The 24485-nt window shown below is 34.3% G+C and overlaps 1 protein-coding gene across 6 annotated transcripts in view; it reads right to left on the minus strand.

Moving 5' to 3' along the window:
• cv-c (crossveinless c) overlaps nucleotides 1-24485 on the minus strand; it is a 230146-nt gene that overhangs the window by 27643 nt on the left and 178018 nt on the right. For all 6 annotated transcript variants that reach the window (XM_053759986.1, XM_053759987.1, XM_053759988.2 and 3 more), the window contains one exon: nucleotides 9778-9926. In XM_053759986.1, the coding sequence (XP_053615961.1) occupies nucleotides 9778-9926 (149 nt within the window). The remainder of the gene's footprint in view (nucleotides 1-9777; nucleotides 9927-24485) is intronic.

A 24485-nucleotide genomic window follows, 5' to 3' on the forward strand; every position in this document is an offset into this window, starting at 1 on the left:
TTGATTGGCTGAATAACCTCCAATAGCATTAGCTTTTGTCCGCAAACCTTTGCCGACAGCCGACAATAGAAGACATCAGACCCAATATACAGCCTCAAGTTTTCTGAAATTGATTTTGGTATGTTGAGATTGTTTACACTGGAGTTAATTAAATTCTTTACGTACCTAGTGTGGATGTTAAATGTTGTATTATATAGTTGTTTGTTGTGTATTATTAACATAACAAGAAAACTGTAGCTTCCCGGAGCTACCCAAATATTTCTAAATAAAAAGTACCTATTGTAATGAGCTAAGTAAGTAGTTTGTCGATAAAAAGTAGAGCTATTTACATTCATCATCATAAGCAGCATTATGAATGGATAAGACGTTAATAATTAACGTAATTAAAATTAGATCTACAAAAAACATATCTACTAAAGCGATTTCAAATGGATATCATGATAAGTAAAGCAAAAACTGGGATCATTAATAGAAAAATAACTACATAACAACAAAGTATGTCTTATAGGACACGAGTTACGTCTCCATTCGTCAAATATTGAAGGATATTGTTGATCGCATTCAGAGGCTCGGGGGAAATCATGAGACATTAATCTTTCTTTGAAAGCCTTGTGAAATTCGTGGTTCTACAAACATTATTTCGAATTTTTTGTAAGACCACGAATCATCAATAAACAATTTCGATAAAATAACTTATCACAGCATAGTATAATACAAAGTCGCTTCCTGCTGTGTGTCCCTACGTATGCTAAGTAGTAGTATCTTTGAAACTACGCAACGGATTTTGATTCAGGTTTTTTTGTGTGTGATTTTTGAGGAAGGTTTAGGTGTATAATTTATTAAGGTTTTACCCGAACGAGGTCGCGACGCGCCGCAAGTCTGAATTGAAACTATTAAGAACTAAGATAAACAAATTCTAAAATAGTTTAAACTATTACAAATAAATTGTATACCTGATATTATCTCATCATAACGCTAACATGCTAGGGAATCAAAAACTTCATCCAATTAATTCAAACTATAACAAATATAAAAATTAGTTTACAAAGGCAACTAGTTATGAATGGAAGTCATTCATGTCGGCTTAGCTCCTGATTGGATCATTGATTCAGCCAATCACGATGACTTATAACAAAATCTAGATGATCACAGCTGTCACTGAGTCGGAATTCAAAGACTTGGGTTAACGAGGGTAGGCACCAATTTTATTCCATGACGATGATTTTAAAATACCTACCTATTGACAGTTGTATGGATATTAAAGTTTATTAAACTCACCTGATTTTTTAAAAAAATATCTAAACAGAAATTGTTAGCATTCTGAAAGTTTTGTGAAGTAAAATTTGATTGGTAAGTAGTAGACACTAGATGCGATTACGTAATTTAAATAAAATCTGACTCTAAATCTGATTGTGAATTGTATACACACACAATGTGTATTGCATTATGTGTGTCTGAATTATACACTACCTGATAGATTTTAGGATAAAAAGTGCCCTATGTGTTATTCCAGATTATATTCTACCCGTGCACCAAATTTCATAACAATCGGTCCGGTAGATTTTGCGTGAAAGATTAACAAACATACACGCATACATCCTCACAAAATTTCGCATTTATAATCTTAGTAGGACTGTGTACACATCGTCAAATATCTTCACAAAACCTGCAAAATTGATATATATTTTTTACAAAGATCACCGACAAATGGCATCATTACAACGCAATGCGGATTTATCATCTGCGGTGTGATGGAGGCAAATGATCAGATGATTTAACATTGATTCGGGTGTCTGATACTTAACCGAGTAGGTTACACTCACGGTTGCTCGTTGTTAATTTTAATGTCAATTTAATAGACGTAGATCGGGTAATGTAATGTGAGGCGTACTGGAAGGTCAAGCATATCATTGGTTTGTTGAGATAATTAAGGTATTGCAGTAATTGTTGTGTTGATTCATTGTTGTCTTGAATAATTAAGTTATTAAATATACATAAGTAAGACTTATCTATACTATTATTATAAAGAAGTAAGCGTTTGTGAGTTCGTGTGTATGTTTGAAGCGGGTAACCTCCGAAACTACCGAACCGATTTCAAAAATTCTTTCATCATTAGAAAGGTACATTATCGATGATTGCTATAGGCTGTATTTTATCTCAAAATTACCACGGGAGCGAAACCCCGGGCAACATCTAGACTTTAATTTACTAGCGGCCCATCCTGGTTTCGCTCGGACATAAAACATTACACTTAAACGTTCCTCAGGAATTACACTAACTATTGGTGAAAACCGCATTAAAATTCGGATAGCAGTTTTTGAGTTTATCGCGGCCAGTCGCGGTAGAGATCTTTGTTTTATAATATGTAAGGAAAGAATAGAAATAGCTCAAGGAGTGTAGCAAAGCCATAGTTACTAAATTACCTAAAATAGGGTAGTTACTACCGAAGAAAAACCGATACAATATAAAGTTTTTTTATTATTTGCTCTCATATAACTTTGGCAAACCTGTAAACAACACATAAAGCTCGCCTAAATCCCTCTAATGTACGAATTTGCCCCGTAAATTGAGTGAAATAGCGTGCGAAACTTCATTATGCAGGGAGGTGCTGTTCCAACTTGTTTTATACTCTCATTAGATTTGATAATGTTTGTCAGCTCGTGAGGTTACGAGGACGTACACTTTCGACTTATTTTTCAAACTTAATTTCTAAAAAAGAACGCTGATGTATGCAACTTTACTCTTTTAAAACCTTCGTTTTGCTCCACAGAATTCCCAAGACCAATGTTGGAATAATAATCATGTTATACGTCACCTAAAATAAATGGTCGAGTTCATGATTGGAATCCCAATATCAGATAGTCAAACCTTCACATTTATAATTTAATCCTTTTTAGGCTAAATAAGTAACCTTGTGACATTTTGTGTTTGAAATTTTGTGAAAATTTACGGCAGAAGATCAAGTCATTCCATTTCTCAGAAATACTTCTTGTGGCGACTATCATGGCAATATTTTTCGTATTTTGGGATATCTATTTAAATAAAAAGTAATTTTTAATTAATTTACAATTCGAACGATAATACATTTAAAAATATCTGTCAAAGAAAAATTACAAAAATTTATTAAATTAGTAATTTAATGTCTGCAACTGCGATTTATCGCACCGCAGTTCGCACATGCGACTAGTCGTAATTGTATGTGAACTATGACGAATTGTTCTCGTGAACAGTGGCAGAAACTAATATAAAACGTGTCTGTCGGGACAGACAGCTCTTTCTCCTTTACGACGCCATTTCTCAAGTTTCTTTAATATTATTGTTAGACGTGGTGTTTTAGGAAGGTTAATGAGCCTTCTTCTCCGTGAGGTCGACTGTTTTAATTTCAATTTGCAGTACACAAGCATTTGTTTCGGAATAGAAAATTGCTATTTGTGTTATTCATTAGATTTCTCAAGTTGCACAAATCTGAGCAAGACGGACACTCAAAACGTGACGCACCTCAATTTATTCAGTCATCAATATATAGGTTGTATTAATACGAGTGTCAGGAATCACAACAACATTCGTGGTCATTTGTAGACCCAGGATTGGGTTCCATATTTTATTGTTCATTATCGGTCATAAGCTCGGAGCTTAGTATGCGCTGTTGAGTATTGTTATTTATAAAGCACTAGCGACCCGCTCCGGGTGCGATATTAAAAGCATATTATATACATTTCTCTTAAAGCACTCCGTTGCGTAATTTCGAAGTTCTAAGCATAAGGACAGACAGTGGCAAGAGAGTCGGTCTTATACTATGTAATGATTAAAATTTTCGCTGCACCAGAGTGCAAAAGATAGCGATAAACAGAATTTCCAATATGTCCGACGATAATACAAGATACCATCAGTACCAAATTAGTTTGATACTAATTGACCTTATGATTTTAAGATCTAACCTAGCTACCATAAACAGAAGGAGTTTCGCGCCATCTCGGCCTAACTGGCTAGACCACAGATTATACAACGCCCATAAACTACACTTAGATAGTGCTTAAAAGCTTACCCTGCATCGTAGGTAAGCGTCAAATGCAGTAAGATGAACGACACAGTGCGTCAAAATATAATTTAATGTACTTATGGATTTGCTTGTGACTTGATGTTATTGCGGATCTCAAATTCGGTTTGCGGATCTCGTTAAAAAGGGTTAGGGTCGCCCATTCCATAACTAGGCAGCGTATATGAACAGAATCGTGATACATGTATAAATATTTTTTATTGCCACGAAAGAGAAGTATAAAAAAAAAACATTAAAGGCACAAGACGGACTTATCGCTAAAGCATGAATATACAGGAAACATACGAGATTTGTCAGAATCATGGCAAGTGGAAATCCCTGGTATCTACCTACCCTAATGGGAAACAGGCGGGATAATATTATGTATCTAGTAGTAGTATCTATACTGTTATCGTAATTAAAACATCATCGCATTGCGTAGTGCAGTATATCGCCGCTCGCCTAGGACGCCGGGATAGAATACAGTACGTGTATGTTTTATGAGATTTTTGATGGTTAGGACATTAAAGTTATCTGTTTAAAATGTTTCTCTCATGCATTTAAAAGGAATGAATTTTTTTTTGTTCGAGGCTGTTAGAGAATATAAGTTGCTGCTGTTTAGAGAATATAAGTACTGTATTCTACCAAATTGCTGAGTTACAAAAAGCAGTTATCGCGTCGTCACAGTGGCCACAGTACCTCTGCCAATTTCACGGGCCATCGCCTCTTGTTCACGGCACATTCAAGAAGGGTAACTAACAAATAATAAATAATACTATCTATTCAGTTTAGTTCAGCATTATTGTAACCAGCAGCTTGGGTCAATGGGAAGCGATAGATGGGACTGGCACAGGATCTTAGGAAGTGGCACGAATAGAGCCTATACCCAGCAGTGGGTTGATGCAGGCTGAAAATGATGATGATGAGTTCAGTAATAGCAACATTTAATATTAACACACAAATCCAAAATCAATGTTCAACCTGCTCGCCAGTCCTCACTGAGCCCAAGTTACTGTACTCGGGCTGACTTGATGGCAGCTTCTTCTAGTGGTGTAATATTCGTTACACCACTAGAAGAAGCTACACGCCTATTTTTGCGTCGGGGGTTAAAAACAACTGTCTATCACCATATAGTGGCAAGTAGTCCTATGGTAACTTGATGTGTAAACGAATTTAACACATTAATTTGAAAAGGATTAACATTCTATCGTCCATTCGAAATTTTAGTTTGAATAAAATTAATTAAACATCTTCTAATTCTTGTTTTGGTTTAAACAGGCTTTTGGCAAAAACAAAATTGATTCATTAGTTTTGTTAATTGGCCATAAATAACCATTAGAATTGGGGCGACTTGCTAATAACCGTGAAATCGTCAACATAAATCTGAGATGATCTGATGCAGATTACGAATATGAATGTTTTATTTTGTTAACAAGAGCGCGACGTAGACATGCAACTTTGTGTGAATAATTATGCGCTAGTTAGCCGCTTGAATTAATTATTCCATTAAAAGTAGACAAGAAATGCTGGCTTAATTTGTCAGAGATGATGGTCTGACAACAGACTAAGGATACCGATGAATATGCCTGTCCGCGGACGGACATGCAGCTGAGTGTATCTGGCGTCGAACTATGCTTTGGAAGAAAATGTTAGATTTAGTTTTAAGATAACCTTTTAATAGTTTCTCTAAATTATATCCTTCATTCAGCTTGCATGATTAGAAAAGTTTTCACTTTCTCTAATAGTCATTCGACAACAAAAATCACTATAGTGTTAACAACATTTAATAAGCGTGTGATTGAAAGTAAATCTTGTAAAAATAGTGTATCAGTTCCTTTTAGCACAGATTTGTGAAGAGAAAGAAAGATAAATTGGTTTATCCGAGGCGATTGGAAAAGTTTTTTGTAAACGAATTGTCACTAAAACTCTGTTCCAGAGCTGTGTCAGCAACATCTAATAATAGTTTTTGTGTATGTCTATTTCTGTCTTTTTATTTCTTTCCTTTGTAATTTGGAACTTACTTTGTTTTGTGTTCGTGCCATTAATTAAAATAAACACTAAATAACTGCTCAAATTTAAAAATACACTAAAATATATATAAACGTCATGTATTTAGTTTCGTGTATATAAATTTCTAAATATATCATACGTTATTTTGTTACCCATACTGGATTTTGTGAATTTATTGAATAGATGAAATAATGATTGTGACGCTCATAATGGTTAAGGATTACAGTTTAGTTAACAATGGTTCGTCATTGGATGGGTGACCAATCATTAATAATCTCTAACGCGTCCGTGTTTCGTAATATTAATCCGTTGTGTGATGGATTCGCAGTCGTTAAAATCTAGCAATTCGCATTGCGCCTGCGGTAGGTCATGGTACAGTCAACAGCACATCAACCTACACAAATTCTATTTGCCCCTATTACCGAGCCATTGTACTCCTTCTCCATCCATAATTAGTTTGTTTACGCTTGCCGAGCCCAAATACAGCCGCTTGTGTATTTGTGTAACATATTATTATGCATAAAACTACTAATTTATCGATCCATCGATCTCAATTATAGAGGATAACTTCGCTCATTGTAAATCTATGAAATAATTTTGTTACTTTGTATATCTGTTTGCTATTCCCAACAGTATTTCAAGGTTTGTCGTAAAAGCTCCACAAGAATCAATTACAAAAGCGAAACTCATTCGAAACTTCATTACCCGACTCTTAAAGATTGTGTTCTAATGGATCTTAATGAATATTCATGAGGATATTACCGAGAACCAATATTATGGATTACACGGTGATGTGTTTATTAAAAGGAGAGCTGGTAGCGGGTTCGATTCTGGATGGCAGGTTTATGAGAACGTTCACATTGGGTCAGTAGCTAGTAGTTTGGTCAGTACTAGGCACAGTCAACAATATAATTAAATACCCAATCGGTCCCTATCTATAATAGTAACATGAAAATTAAATTAAATGAACAAGATGTCATTTAATTAAATTTTTAATTAATTAGCCATCGATTAATATTATTAGTCCTATTGTGTTGTCAGTTTATTATTATCCTCTTAACATTACTCATAAATAATTGCAGATATTCATGTAAATGATGATAGACAAAGATTATAAACATACAGGATTATCCCCATATTTACTACGTTAAAATGGTCGATTCGTCTACAAGTTCTTTTTTGACACAAGTTTATTAAATCCCACTGGGAACATGATTATTGTACAATTGTTTTAAGTCACGCATTAGGATACTTAAAAAAAAGTATTAGGTTCGGATGACAAATGTATGCGGTGGTTTATACTATAGGCACTACAGGCCCTTAGTGCAATTATTTAATGACCTACAAAATAAGAAATAGAGTACATAGGAAAGTCTGTATATTTTAACACGAGATTAGTAATGGCATAACCGATACTCGAGCTGCGTCGAGCCAACTCGCCCAATGTGAACAAAGATGTTGTTAAGTTTTAATCATAAACGTTTGTTTTTTTTTTGCCTGCAGCTATTGAACCTTAACAAGTAATAACAAGATAAATTGCTTCAAGCAATATTACGCTACTGTCAACTACACAAAAAGTTTATTTAGAGTTAAATAAATTGCTTCAAGCAACATTACGCTACTGTCAACTACACAAAAAGTTTATTTAGAGTTAGTTTATGAGGTAAGTAGATTTTTCATTTATTTTTGTCAATATAGGATGTAATATTTTTTTTTATATCAAGCTTGTGACTTATTAAAATAAATTTGATGATAGATCTTAATGATAAAACTCAGAGCCATGACCCATTGCAACGATGAGCTCCGTTATGACGTCGCAGCACGTTGCAGCTTGTTGTTCATAGGTTGTGTTATTGACGTGCGTTGACGTATGTAGAATCTCCATACAATTTCTGCATTGTTCGTCGACGGATGTCAAAACAACATAGCACAAACTGACTGCATGACGACCTCGGTGGCGCAGTGGTAAAGTTCTTGCCACTGAACCGAGAGGACCCGGGTTCGAACCCCGGTCGGGTCATGATGGAAAATGATCTTTTTCTGATTGGCCCGGGTCTTGGATGTTTATCTATATATGTATTTGTTATAAAAAATAGTATCGTTGAGTTAGTATCCCATAACACAAGTCTCTAACTTACTTTGGGGCTAGCTCAATTTGTCCCAATATATTTATATATTTATTTATTATTTAAACTATACCAACCCTTTAGTAACAATTAAATACTTTCATACAATACCTAATTTATTACTTATAACATTTTTCTATACTTACTATAATAGAATCCATGTTATATTTGAAAGCTAACAATTTAATACAGTAAATACGCGAGTAGCCAATAGTCCGAGATCCTATCGCGATTCTGGTCTATCATTACAAGATTTTTACAACCATAATTACCTGCATTTCATTAGATAGACCGTTATTAATCCAATATTCCATTTTATAGAACGAGTACTTTCTAAATACATAAAACGAAGTACATCTGTAAGTTTCCCTGGACATAGTCCTCCAAATTGTTCGAAACATAATATTAACATCCTACTTCTTTGTTAGGTATAAAGATATACAATAAAATAATTCATACAACAATCCGGAGATCGGTAACAGTAAAACATTTTAGTAATATTGCCAAGAGTCGTTGCGTGTGTGTTTTATTCCTTATCTAATGGTAAAAACACCTGTTGTCCAAATCAAAGGGTATGGTGTTCGCTGTAGTTGGTATTTATGGACAACCTTCTTCTGGTGAAGGAAAACATTGTGAGGAAACTTGCACACTGATCAGTGGTAAAATATTAAGTATTAATCTCATTGCGGTGTGGCTTTCGTTGAGTAATAATGACACACAGTGATTGGTTAGCTGAGTCCGTTGCGTCACAATGATACACTCTGATTGGTTAGCTGAGTCTCATTGCGAATCGACCCGTATTAGAAATAGTATAGTCGATATGAAAGAAAGATCCAGGCAGAACTAGATCTTAATAAATAAGAAGAATATTGTTTGCAAATTTTTAGTTTAATTTGCTTTTGAATTCCATCTTTTGTTTCTCCAAAATTCCAAAATGAAGACAGGTTTTATTCATGTTCCATTCAGTAATTTCAATTTGGCAAATTGGAAAGTTACTAACGCCCATATAATTTAATTTGTCTCGCCCTCTCCGTGTCCAGAATACCAACTAGCGTGATGTGTTTTAAAGTGTATAAAGTTACTTTATTAAAGTAATTAAATGGGTTAATGAAAGGTTTAAAAGCAATAATAATAAAACATAAAATTATCTATATAACGATTGTTATATATATATATAACAATCGTCTCTTGTTTCTGAAGATAATTTTATTCTCGTAAATGTTTCTGATTGTATTTTTGTGCTTAATGATGATGATGACGTAGCACTTAGGATTAACGGTTGATGCCTTTAGGTCACTAGCTCTTATACCTAGCGCTGGTACTATTAAATTTAGTTCTATCATTAGTACTAAGTTCATTACTATGGAGAATAATCTTCGTTTCGAGTCGAAAAAGCTAATAAATGACATCTATTTAGACTCTAAACGCAGCCACAGCAATTGCCTTGTCATTGGCCTCATTCAGGTCTTCTATGGAGCAGAAGCAGGGACAGTTTAAGCAAGAGAACAGATGAGTCATGGATTGAACTGTTCCACAATCATAGCTTTAGTAAAGAGAAATAAAGGTGATTTTTAAATAAATAATTTATTGTGATTGTGAACTCACCGATCTCTTCTGATGATGATGGTGCTCCAGCTTCATGTTGGCGCACCGGTTGAGAGCAGTCAGTCTGCGGAACAAGGACTGGAGCGAGTCCGCGTCCAGGAACGGATGGTCGTTCTGGACCCCGGACACGTCTATCGGGAACTGCAGGTCTGGAACAAAACAGTATTTTATAAGATTTACTTGGCTATAGCTTAGTTTCTTTAGTATTTTTCGAGATAAGCAGGAATATCGCATCTGAAGACACTGAGTAGACACGTGCATGTTGCTACGTCTGGGACTAGACGATAAGTTACTAACATTGGTTGTTAAGATACAATTGTTTACTAACGTGGATGGATGTAGATCTGAATTTTGAATATTTGATTGTGGCAATTCAACTTATCTTGTTTTCAATTCAGATCTTGGATGTAGATCTAGATGAGAGTTCAAGATAAGTTGAATTGCCACAATCAAATATTCAAAAATTATACTTATGGTTCACAGGATCATTGCCGAGAAATACAATTTTTTCTTCACTTTACAAAAATACTGCTTTACAAAATAAAGCTTTACACGCAACAAACTTTACTACTTAATTACAACTTCACTTCTAAGTACTTGTGATCGCAATCTCATTGTACATACATAAATCCTTTAGTGAATATTACGTAAAAATTCTTCCTCTAGTTTGGTTCACATTGAATTCAATTTTTAAAAACGCCAACTATTGCCGTTTTTAGGTATTTGCAATACGTGCACATTTCTGAAAGCGCATTCAAGGCTTCCTCACAAAACCTTTCAGTAGAAATGTTTCTAGATTTCCTCGCATTCGATACGTACACACACGTGATACAATTTGTTTGTCAGTTTGCTAGAAAAATCTGAAAGTTTCTTTCTCGAGAATGAATTTATAGAGAGTTTTGACAAGTGCAGATACTTACAGATTAAGTATCACATCTATATCCCTTACGGGGTAAACAGAGCCAAGAAATGCGAAACATAGTTTATTTTAACGTAAAAACTATGCAGCGGTATCAAGAGCACGTATGGTAAAACGCGAAGATGAGAAATTTCTATTCTATGGTAGGGGAGGCATTCATCTATGAAGACATATCAAACATTCTCAAGCTAGAGTTAGGACATAGGACATAGAGTTAGGAAACGGCAAGCTGTAGTTGGACAACTATTATTTATTCTGTAATGTAAATAAGATATTTAAATTATACATATAATCATTAGGTACTAAATCTAAGTTTGATTCAACTACTCTCCAAATTATTTCACCACTCGCATCACCAAACATAATACTGATAGTCCCTCTAAGTAGACATACCTGAATGAAAATATCTCCCACATGTGTCTGACACTTGAATACATTATCACAGACGTATTGTCTGAGATCGTTTGTCGTGGGAAGTATTACAGATTATACAATTGTAACGAATTTTGGGGACTTTACCGTAGGTTTTAGTAAAAATATGTACATTTTATGTTAGTTTTAAAAATAAGCACATTATTTAATACGTTTTTGAATATTTAATACGTACTTGAAATTGGTGGGAGCTTTACTAATAAAACCAAACCAAAGCTTAAATTTTGTTTACATTAAATTTAATAGAAGAATTCTTTCAATCGACGTCGTTGATATACCTTTTGACTATGTACATTATGTACTTTTATGTATTATTAGAAAAAAAACATTGTAAGAAACAATAATGGTAAGCCGATTTGGCATGATAGGGACCAACACTGTTCAAATGAGTTTCTTTCGGCATTTCTTCTCAGCAGTGGTCGTTCCGAAATGCCAGTAGTTTGTAGCTTGTGAGAAATAACTATAAATAAAAAATTGAAGGTCTAATTTCTGAATAAATGATTTGAATTTGAATTTACCAGGACCTAATAATGGTTATAGTTTTAGAAGAATAATGTTTATATCATAACTGAACTATGCACATATGAACTGAAAATGGTTTGATTGGCGACGACGTCGGTAGTGCAGTGGTAAGTTTCTTGCCCCGGCTAGGGTTCGATCCCCGGTCGGGTCATGATGGAAAATGATCTGATTGGCCCGGGTCTTGGATGTTTAACTATATATGTATTTGTTATAAAATACAGTATCGTTGAGTTAGTATCTCATAACACAAATCTCGAACTTACTTTGGGTATAGCTGAATCTATTTTAAGTTCTATTATATAATTAGAAGGTCTATTTTCTGAATAAATGATTTGAATTTGAATTTGCTTGTAAAATAGAGTACTGCACGAGTAAACATTAGTTTTGATTGGTTACATTAGTGTGTGTGTGTGAAGGTCTAATTTCTGAATAAATGATTTGAATTTGAATTTGAACTACAATTTGGCTTCGGACCAGGGATGGGCATAAACTTTTACGTCCAGGCGTAAATTGGGCGATACGATACTTACTAGCCTGTAGCTAGGGGCATCTACCTGTCCTATGGTTTTGCAGCTATTATTTAGCCTTATTACATTTTCAACAAGCGCTCCGTTCCGGCTTCGCTCGGGTAAAATACCTACATATATTATACACGTAATTTATTTATTAAGATACACATGCAGACAAATTACAGTTTTGTAATTGTATACTCCAGAGCATACATTACTGAACGAGTAAAATGCTATCATAATACTAATACTACTACATAATACAATGCAAATGCACGATCATCTAAAATGAGCCTTTAACAGAACGTATAAGACTCAGACAAATTCACGTAACTATTATTAGAAGTAAGTTGATCTAAGGAAGATTTCACAAAACAGCAGCTTGTAGGTACATAGTATTAGGAGAAGATAAAACAATTGTAACGCAAATTCTAGGGGAACAGCTTTATTATAGAATTTCGGAATTGTCTGATGCTCTGGCCGAAGATAGCTAAGCTTCTTCCTCAGGAAACAAACTAAAGGAACAAAAAAACCGGCATCAAAATCCGTTAGGTTATTTTTTAAAGATCTAAACATACATAAAGATAGACAGACAGCTGGAAGCGACTTTGTTTTATACGATGTATTGATGCGATTAAAGTATCGACATTTTTAGAATAAAAAATAAATATGTTACTATTCTAGGATTTCAAGTTTATTTTTCTTGTGTACAATTTAATCTAACACCGTTTTTTACATACTAAAAGTAAGTATATGGGCTTGCAGTTCAATTGATGACGCTCAACACATCCAGTGCCCTGTAACCAGAGATTAGAAAATTTCACGTCCATATTGAAAGACTCTATGTATTCGTCCGTATTGATAGTCTTTATGTAAAACCATGACAAGGAGAAAATAATACTGAAAATTCAGTAAAGACCGAAATAAAAACAAATATAATTGAGTTCTCGTCACTTGTATACGGCTCCCGCACAAAGTGAGTGTACTGCACGACCTACAGTACCAATTTAGCATACTGCTGTCTGTCAAAGCTACCTAACATGATTAGTCGGTCAAAGAGGCAATTTGGTACGAGTGGAATTGAACTAGCTAGCTCGTGGCTACAGTTTAGAGGATTTCAAATGACCTATCATCAGTTCCAGTTGAGGCATTTATTTAGAAGTTAGACGTTCATAAACATTTTTAGCGTCAAATTATATATAATGTTTCTCAAAGCTAGTAATAACTTTCGGAAAGACCTGTTGAGTTACGTTAAATGCCACTAGATCTCTCTGACGACAATAAAATTGTGTCAAAATGTAAATTTTGTAAAAAAAAAGTTTTCTAATCCGACCGCGACAGCATAATACCTACAGTTAGATCAGGATTAAACAACAATGTTCCATTTAAGTTTCGACTTAACTAATACTGAGCGAATGAGGTAGACATTATCTATGTCGCCAACTGGAGCGGCTGTCACGGTATCACGTGACGGCGTTTCCGGTCCGGAGTGGAGGGGGAACTTCCCGCAGTTCCGGCGCAGTCGAGCGCCGACAGCCGCGTAAGTAGGACGCTTTTGAAACTGACGTCCGCTGGAAACTATTATAAGTTGGTGTCGTTGAAAACGTTTGTTATGAATGATTTTCTATTATTGAACGTTACGTTTCATCTTGTTGCTCATTTATTCAAGAACTCGTTATGGTATTAACAATACTTAAGTAGAAACTTCTACAGGTATTATTTTATTAGATTCGCAAATTTTTCGGTTATAACATAATGTAAGAAAGTTTTCTTGTTTATATAATAGCTATAATAAAGCAACATATTGAAATTAAAACAAAGAAAGGTGGCGCTCAATGCTATTACCTAATTAGATTAAGTATCTATAGTCGATAAAATCGATTTTTAAGATTTTTATCCCTCAGTCCTCGTATGGCAAACCACGGAAGATTGTGGAGTAGTTCTACTCCAGGGCGGTAACCACACGCCTCAAAAAAGTCACCGGTAACATACATACGTCAGAATGAATTAAATAATACCGTGCTTTTTGTTCACAAATGCTCTCCCTGGTGTCTGCTGACATGCCTCTTACAAGCCTGCAGCGTGGCGTTGTGAAATATTTAGTAGGCTCTTGTTCACATCAACGGGGCTTGAATTATTCATTGTTCTTACAATTTTTGGACAGACAGACGCATATTGCGCTGGTATAGCCACGTCTTGAAATCGACAAATTACGTGGAGAACTAATGTAGGGCCGTGCTGTGGCAGGTAGAAAATAAGTGTTAGCTAGGAGGATACTACTGTACTAAACAAATGGAGCAAATCAAGTGGATAAGGAACTTGGACAACGGTCAGATCATTTCTTATCGAGAGTGTTGTTGGTAACACTTTTGTCAGATTTTCAAGTCGCCTAAATGGTAGCTAGCATCAACTCCTACATGAGAGAGAGAGAGTGGATAAATTGCCACCATATACGCCCGCGGAACCCTAAAAAGATAAACATCTAAATGGATAAGGCGTTATTTGTTAAGAGTCGTCCACATCGATACGGCCGACCACTTGCCGCCTCCACTGACAGACGGACTGACAGGCCAACTAATGATTACTCAGTAACGAAATGAATATAGTGGAATGGAAATCAAAAGAGGTGATTTTGAAACGTTTGATATACCTAAAACGTTTGATATACCTAAATTTTTGATATACCAAAATTTTTGATATCCCTAAATTTTTGATATACCTAAATTTTTGATATACCTAAATTTTTGATATACCTAAATTTTTGATATACCAAAATTTTTGATATACCAAAATTTTTGATATCCCTAAATTTTTGATATACCTAAATTTTTGATATACCAAAATTTTTGATATACCAAAATTTTTGATATCCCTAAATTTTTGATATACCTAAATTTTTGATATACCTAAGTATTTTTAATCGCATAAAGACCCCCTATTTATTAAGAATATTTATTTTTCTTTAACATATCCTTTGCAGTTTTATTACATGTAAAGATGAATATTGACTTAAAATTGCCTCTAAATGTTTTGATTTGATTTTCAGCGAATCCCCGCGATATATTTAGGCCTAAAAATATTAATTCTGCTCGTGTTTCAGAAGCTTTTAATATTTTAATTGGAAAAAGGAATTAATATTGATCCCCTGTCGGGCCGGAACAGATTGAAACTCAGTGGAAAACGACCGCTGATGTCACTGATTGTTTCAATTTATTTTTAGACAAACTCATTATTGGATAAGTGTGTTCAATAATGGATACAAAATAAATATATAGAGGTTTTTAATCAAATACGATGACTTACATATCACTCTAATGAAATTGATCAATTTTACTAAGTTTTGTCCTTTTTATTATTTTAACTACTTAACTTAATCGAAATACTTAACTGGTAGTGAAGCTTTAGCTTCTTTGTTCTTACTTATGGAATTTTGGGTAAAAGATGTTATAAATTTATTCTTAAAATATTTATCTTCGAAAATGGCAATGTTTAACTTTGTTTGCAATTAAAATTTTAATTTTTATTAATATTTATCAGACGTTAATGAGGAAACGGCATTAAAGGCATATAATATTAATTTGTATTAACATAAAAGATTTGTTTTTGCGTTATCAGTGTATATGAAAATCATAGCTGTGTTACTGGCACACGATATTCAGTCGAAACAATTGGGCGTTAGCTGTTTGGTATAAAAGGGTGTATAGAATTTGATATAAAAATACTGACTGAGGAATCCCAAAATTTCCTCGGGAAAGCGAAATAACAAATTGCTTACGCGCCATCGTTTATTAGTAGGTATACTAGCTAGCTAATGTACACTAGTGACACTAGCTTTTAGTCATCAATAAAATATTCTCACCAAAAATTTTGTATAAAAATAATTTTAACCATAAAAGAATATTGTCTACGATGGGAAAATCAACAGATTTTTAAACCTAATTTTAACTGGGTCACAACAGTTTAGCACAAACTCAGTTTCAGTATCGCTGGCTACAAACAAAAACCTTGTGGTGTACAGACTTACTGTATTATGAAAAATGTATCATTAATATGTACGTTACAACTTTGAAAATGAAATCATTACATTTACAAATGTACAAAAACACATATGTCACCTACACGATTATTTCTCGGAAAAATCTAAAATAAATGCTTATATTAACTAAGAAACTTTTGCTTCCATGTGGTCAAAGTCTTCAAGGCAAACGAATTTGCGGGCTAAACGAAGTGCTTCGTATAATGAAATGACGTCATCTAAGAGAACACAAGCTTATACTCTGCTGTCATTAACACTGTTCATCGAGGCGTGTGTAGTGAATTTAGTAAAAACCAATTGTTCTGCGCCAGCGAGCGGGATGAAAGTGCCCGTCGGGGCGGCAGGACACACTCCACTAGTTCAGGGTTAATTTTAAACTCGTTGCCACACGAATATAGCCCATGTGCTCGTGTTTTGTGACTATACCACATTTGAAATACACGTTTTGAGGAAGCATCACCTTGGGCGCCAATTTTAGCTATGTAAATATTTCTTATTGCTACGAAAGTTTGTGAGGTAAAATTTAATTACAAAGTCAGAAATAAAGACAGAACTACATTATTTTTCTGTCTGTAACTCACCTGCTTTAACACATGAAAGTTAAAATGACCACTATTTAATAATTCTATACAATAGGCGCCAACCTACTATAAAATTTAAATTGTTTCAACTTATAATTTCACTTAAAAAATATTATAAATTACTTGCACTTGAGAGCACTTAAAAGCGATGGGAGAATTGGAAAGATTTGGAACAACAAATTGATTTTGGAATATCACGGTTCAGAGATTAAAGGGTTAATGAAAACATTTATCAAGGATCGACTGAAGGCTCTGTCGGGCAGCGCTCTGACTTTACTGGAAATTTATTTAAAAACTAGCTTTTTCCCGCGGCTCGAGCCGCGTAAATTTTATTCATTACAAACAAAAATATAAATCATTGTAATCTTTTCTCTTAACAATAGTAGTGTGTAAGTATGGATTAGTTAGGAGAATTTGAATAGAGAATTTCATGTGTAATTATCATTTGTACCCCATTATTCTATTAAGGTGTTGCTTGTTTCATATAATTGAGAGACACGAGAGTGAGAAGTGGATGAAAGGTTTCAAATCTACGAATAAACATTATTGATCACCTGACGCACGGTTGACTCAAAAGAAAATAGAAAATATTACTGGACTAAAATAATGAATTGCCCATTCGATCTCTTTCCATTTGTTATTTATCGACAGTTTTATTAAGTATAGAAAATTGTGGACTAGAAATTAAATACATAAAAACAAAATAATATTTCTGAAAAAGTATCTTTCGCAACACATAATCTTGTAAAATAATACTAAGGAAACAAAGAAAGAAATTACAATTTCCCCCATTCATTTCGTGAAGGAGAATATTGTCAAAAATTAAATTAAATTTCGCAAATAACGAGATCTCAAATAACATCTAAATTTTGATGATCATTGAAAAACTCAATTTGAAGAGTATAATAAGCTATAGAATATGTTTCTACGAGTAACAGCAAAAGATTGGAAATGCGTTTTTAATACTATCAAGCAGGCAACCGACATGCGATCCATCCATCTTATGGGAAGTGGTCACCGCAAACTATAGATGCCCTACACATCACGTAAGTCACACGCGCGTTGTCTACTTTGTGTCTAGATAGATTGATATAGATAGTTGCCTAAAATTACACTGCCCCCCCATTTAAACCGGAACATAACAAAGCAAGCAATGTTGTTTGACTGCAGAAATAGACGAGAGTGAAGCATGCATGTAAAAATAAACATTTTAATCCAAGTACGAAAAGAAATTAATTCATTCCATCAAAATAATAAAGCGTTTACTCCCTAAAAGGTTTTAGAGTGTGGGATGTGTATGAATAAAGTCACATTGTTGTCGAGGTAACATGAATTGTGAGCCAAATATAACATCATTTATTGTGTTCCTTAATTCCTTCCTGTTCAGTGTAATTAAAAACCAAGATGGTGGCTAAATTTGGGATTAATTTTGCAAAATTATACAATTCCTTTTGCAAATGTTGAATACGTAATAACAGCTTTATAACAACGCAGGCTATATATGGATAACACTGATGGGTCCACACTAAGCACTAAGCTTGTATAACGGATCCGAAGGACACATACACTACAAATAGCCACACGTATCAAGAATTTGCAAACACAAAAATACTGGCAGGCAAAACAAAAAAAAGATAACAATATGACAAGGACTAACAAAACTAAAAGTATCAATAGAAGTCTCTATCCTTTTGGCGCCATCCTAAAAAATTGCGCAGATTTTTTTATTGAGGTGTTGAGGCTGTGTTCGGAGACACAGAAAGATAACTTTGTGAAGTATGCTGATTTCCGACGGTTTGGAGTTCGGCAATTATGTACGTATGAGGTATTGTTAATGTTGCCGAATAGTTGTTGACTTGAGAATATGTTAAAGTCATTTTTCATTTGGTATAAAGTTATGCAATATTATTAATTTATTATTTACTCATCATCATCATTTAATTTAACATCGAGGCTCTTGTCGGTGGAGTTCCTTCCATTGTTCTGTCTCCAAAGCCAACTCCTTCAGTTCTTGATACGACACCACGCCCAATTTTTCTTTTATTTGCCTGATGCAACTATCTCTCGGTCTTCCTGGGCCCCTTCTTCCTTCCACATTTCCTTCTATTATGTCTGAAGAATTATATTATTAACTACTACACAATTATTATGAAGATAAACATTCAAGATTTAGGTCAATCTGAGCACGATCTTTTACTTAACCTTGACGAGAGTTTGAACCCAGGATCTCCGTTGTAGCAGTCCAGCTTAATGACAATCAAGCCAGTGAGGTTGTCAATACAGACGGTTATATTAGATAGGTTATTATCAAAAGGACAAAATGAAAGAGAAACCCCGACTCATTCATCTCAAATTGCGACGAGCGCACCTTGCTGCGTAGCTCGAATAATTAAAAGGTTCAACGGAGCGTATTCACACAAAACTAGGGATGGTATAGAGATAAAACATTATAGAAAACATTGCAATATTTTAATGTTTATCACCATCTCTTAACGCGATCAACTTTGCGACCTAAATCTGCATCGCAAATTCGTAACATCGACATACATTTTAGTATGAATGATTCATTTCAGGTTCCTAAATTGAACTGAGTTGGAATCGTTCCGTAAAAGTTGATTCTTATAGTGACTCAACTTCTTCTCGACAGAAATAAAATTTAAACTTTCTTTGAACCTTAGTTGAGTATTTATCTATTTAGTTGATATCGTGATTTGGACAACATTATTTCACAATATGACAAAGTTTTTAAGAATTGTATATACAAATGAATCAATTTATAATATATTTCCTGATACTTTCAATCAAATTACCAATGAAATATAATGTAACTGTACTAGTTACATGTGGTATAGCGACTCGTGTAAGAAAATGAAATATTACAAAATTGTTTAACAAGATACAAAAAGGTCCACGCTTGGTCCCGTTAACATAATAACAATAATAATGTAATGTTTTCAAAGCGCTATAGTTTAAGAAATGTTATTGAAAATGCCTTAACTTCTGCACTTTCGGTTTTTCTGTGTGGACATAACGAGTATATACATGTATGCCATACATATCTATACATACAACTTTGCATAAATAATTTCAACTCCCGAGTTCAGCTTTGAAATTTTGGTCCTAACTAACTTCGGTTGGGGTTTCACTCGTCACAACGGTGAATACAATTTTGGTTATTTGTTTTAATCTAAGATGAGTTAAATCAAAATGTACGTTAATGCTTATTATTAAAATGAAGTGAAATAGACATTGATTTAGTATCGACTAGACTTGCCCTTGTTAATTTTCCGGGATGAAAGGTACCCTATGTTCTTCTCCATACTTCAAACTACATGTATGCAAAATTTCAAGAAGATTGTTTGAGTAGATAGAGCGCGAAGTGAAGAGGTAACAAACAAGCAAAATTACCAAATTTACTTTCGCATTTATAATATTAGTTAGGTACCTTTATTGTTATTTTTTGGTTAATTTTGAATCATACAGTTAAAAGCAATAATTAGTTAAAATAACAGTTTTAAAGTTACCGAAATAGAATCTAGTAAAAATACAACAAAACTGCGTAAAACAATCACAAGACAAATGACAGAAGGTTCAAATTGTCTCCAAATATATTTTTTTTCATCGATAATTTTTTAATATATTTTATTTTGTTTTTATTTTATTACGGAACAACAAATAGTTACAAAATAAGGACTTAATAATTAAGAATGTACGTGCAGATAATTATGTAACACAACATTATCTATTTAGTTCTAGTTTAGTTATCAGTTATTGCTCTCATTCCACTGGTACAAGCTGTACCACATTTATTTTTTTTAAATTGATTTCTGTATTAGATTCCTTTAGAAATTATAGATAAAACACCCATAATAAGATAAATAAATAATTCGCAACAAATTAATGGAAAGCCAATGGAGTGCGCGCTCCGCTGGGCAGCCTTTGTGCAAACTCCGTTTGTTTCCACATCCCTGGCCACTTTCGATAGCTGCTCTTTGAAATAGCTTCAATTGTGTTTCTGCAGACTTAGGGTGAGTTGCACCAGTCAACTTTGACGTTGCCCTTTAACCTGCGCGCCGCTGACGTTTAGACAAATAAGCGTACTTTGCGTTTATCTGCGCAGTTTAAAGTTAACGCCAAAGTTGACTGGTGCAACCCACACTAAAAAAACACTTTTTATGTCGGTTCAAAGGTAAGCTCTCTTTTTGGGTAGAAAATATTTCTTGTTCTTCATCCTATAGACTTATTGATTAATAAATAAACTAATTCGAGCAATGAGTTTCTTTAGGCATTTCTTCTCAGCAGTGGTCGTTCCGAAATGCTAGTAGTTTGTAGCTTTGGTAAACATCATTTAATATAGAATATGACGTGAAAAAGTGCCTGTGAAGGCCTAATTTCTGAATAAATGATTTGATTTTGATTTTGATTTTGACGGGTTGGAAACTTTGGCTAATTAATTGGCCGAAGCCAAAGCTATGACCATAATAGATTTTGAGGTCAAAACCGAAGCTGGAATAATCTGACACCGTCCGATACCGTCTTTATAAGAACGTTTTTAAGAACGTTATTCACCGCAACGTGAATTAAAAAAAAAATGTATCAGTTAATTTTACAAAAAACTCTCTTTAACTAACTACAATAAGTTTCTATAATTTTTGAAATAGCCAGGTATATACATTTCTTTTCAATTCACTTTGCCGTGAGTAGTAGTTTTCGTAATATCATTTTGATGTTAAACTGTTAAGGAGGCTGTAAGAATATATGTTTCATCATTTCATTAGAGAACAATGTATTGCTAAAAATTGTAAAAAAATATAGAAAAGTAAAAGACTTTTCTAAACCAATTTAAAATATATGTAGTTATACTGACATGATATGAGACAAGTTTTGCGTAACGATCTCAACAAAGGGCAACAGCAATTATGTGGTTGCCGCCAAAAAAATACAAACAACTTCAATAGTGCGCTGATGCGTATCAAAACGTATTTCCATTAGCACAGAGAAAGTGTTGGAAGCGGGGTAAATGATGAAAAGCTGTCACGGTTGTGCGCACGATAAATTGATAACGTAATGTGTTACTCGCTTATAGTGACCATTTTTACATACTCATATGATATAGGCACAAAAACACGAGCTGTGGACATTAGTCCATTTAACACGTGGCCAAAAAATCATGCGTCAAACCATTGAGGAGTTCCCTCGTCGGTTCTTTAACAATAGAGGCACAATCATAATTATTCTTCCATACGTAATCCAATAAATGAAAGAAACAATACAAAACAATCAATTTATGCATGAATTGATGCAATTCTGAGAGCGATCACTGGCGAACAGGGACGTGAATAGAAATTGAGTTGAGACGCTGCCCAGCGGACGACGGAGCACGCGCACTCCATTTGCCTTTCAAATTTTGTCATAATTAGTTAAGTTTGTCAAGAAGAAATAATCGAACGACGAAATAGCCTGCCGCATTATGTAATCTGTGCTCCCGCGTTTAAGAAAAATAAAAAAAATGTTCTTATCCATTTTGCGATTTGGTCAATTCCTAGAGTCATCGGTATCCAAACAAAAGTACTGCCTAAAATACGGTTAAAGAATAATAAAAAGGAAAACAAAACACTGAATGAAAACAAAAAGGTACCACCGTTAGCTCGAAGGTCGCACACAAAGGGCGCTATGAGCCTCAATTGAAACCAAATGCAAAGACCGACCATGGAGCCGAATGGTCCAAGTTATGAGATTAGGGCCGCCAGCGCTCTCGCTGGCGGCCCTCATTGGTCTAATGTATTTAAGAGTTCCGTAGTAAACGTAATTTTTTAAAAACTAATTTGATCGAATTTTTAAACAAATATTTTTTTAAAGAATGGTCATATTCAGAAAATAGACTTTTACAGACACGTTTTGTTGACGTCAAATTTTAAATAATATTTAATTGTGAACTGCACAGTCAAATATTACGTTGATATTAATGGACGCGCCGCTGACGTTATCAAATGCCGTACTTTGCGCACGTTAAAGTAAACGTCAAATATTAGTCTACCTTGCAGGGCTATACGCTAGAACTTTTAAAACTACTCAAGATTATTATACTACTCTTAACAGATTTTATTGAAATTAGTCTAGTACATTTAAAATAATAACAAAAAATATATGTTTTTAAAATATCCCTTCTCTTTTTCTCATCCTCGTGTATTCCCGGTATGCATTCACGGTTGTAACGCTTCTAAATTCACAGTTCCGCGTAATAAATAAACTTTATAGATATAAACTTTACATAAAAAAATTATAGATATATGACTGTGATTTGCCGACCGGCTTTATGCTTAGGTTCAATCGTCTTTACGAGTTTTTAAGTTGTAATTTACACGAAAGGAAAGTCTATGTCTTAGGCCATACACCACGATGACTTCAGTGAAACGGCCAAGGTTGAGCCGCATGTGCACAATTCAAGCCGTATGTTGCACTCACAGGCTGTGTTATTGTGTATTCGTGTGTTGTTCATTCGAGAAGCGGTGGTGGTGTAATGGTTAAGGCCTGTGGATCGAAAGGTCCCAAGTTCGAATCTTATTCGTGCCAGATTTGTATATCAATCTGACTTATGTACCTATAGTAGTTTTCATCGACCACCATTTGCTTCCGGTGAACAAAAAACATCGTGAGGAAACCTGCACACTTTTTTATTATTAACTTGTAGAAATAGAGAAGGTTTGCCATTGCAAACCTCTCCATTAATAATACCAAGAAAGTTGTTGTGTGTTTCATTACATGTAATGAGCACGACCCTCAGTTATGAGGAATACGACTATGAAGAAGTGTTGTTCGTGTGCCATCGCGGCGTGGACCAGATGGCTGGTCCGTGGTGTGATTCCTGGTGATAATTGATACAAGCTGACCGAAGTGACCGATTCAGCTGTGTTTTTTTTATTTTTTACAGATTAGTTATTTACTCGTGTTAATTTGAAATAAACTTTCAGCTATTTCTTATTTTATGTCTATTTTGATATACACGTTTATCAGCACTCTGAAGTCATTCAGAAGTGACTCATCCATAGAATGAAACTTTTGAAAGAAGATGCATTATTATGGTAAGAGTGACCTGATGGTGCACTCAGGATCGACTCTCGATAAGGATCTCTTTAGTGGTTATCACGGATCTGTTTTAGATCTCCATGACGACAATAAAATGTCATTTTTATAACTCATTTATCATGGATACGCTGTGATGGACGAGAACAAACAGCCACGGTGTAATTTCGAGGACAAAGTAAATATAATGAGAAAATTGTTAAATTAGTATAAACAAATAATAATAATAATAACCTAATTCAAAGAGAATTTTGCAAAAGTTTAACAATTTATGGATTGAATCCTTTTCTTGTGGCGTGCCTTATTGTCACTGAATCCTTTTTTAATAACATTTGTCACGCCCTGACTGTAATCAAACATTTAATTTCAGTCGTTTTACGTTTTTACTTTCAAATTCCACGAAGCACCCTTTCAGCTCCCGATTTCGCCCTTGTCAATGTAATTTTAACACACTTTATCATATTTCATACCTTTCATACCTTATTTGTAAATAAAAGTACCTACAAGTATTTTTGAGCTTTGTTCTAGTATTTTTTAATTGATTACGTCAATTTTGACGACCTCTGTGGCGCAATGCTAAAGTTTCTTGCCTCTGAACCGAGAGGTCCCGGGTTCGATCCCCGGTC

The sequence above is a fragment of the Plodia interpunctella genome, chromosome 19 (genome assembly GCF_027563975.2).
Source record: "Plodia interpunctella isolate USDA-ARS_2022_Savannah chromosome 19, ilPloInte3.2, whole genome shotgun sequence".
In the NCBI taxonomy this organism is placed as follows: domain Eukaryota; kingdom Metazoa; phylum Arthropoda; class Insecta; order Lepidoptera; family Pyralidae; genus Plodia; species Plodia interpunctella.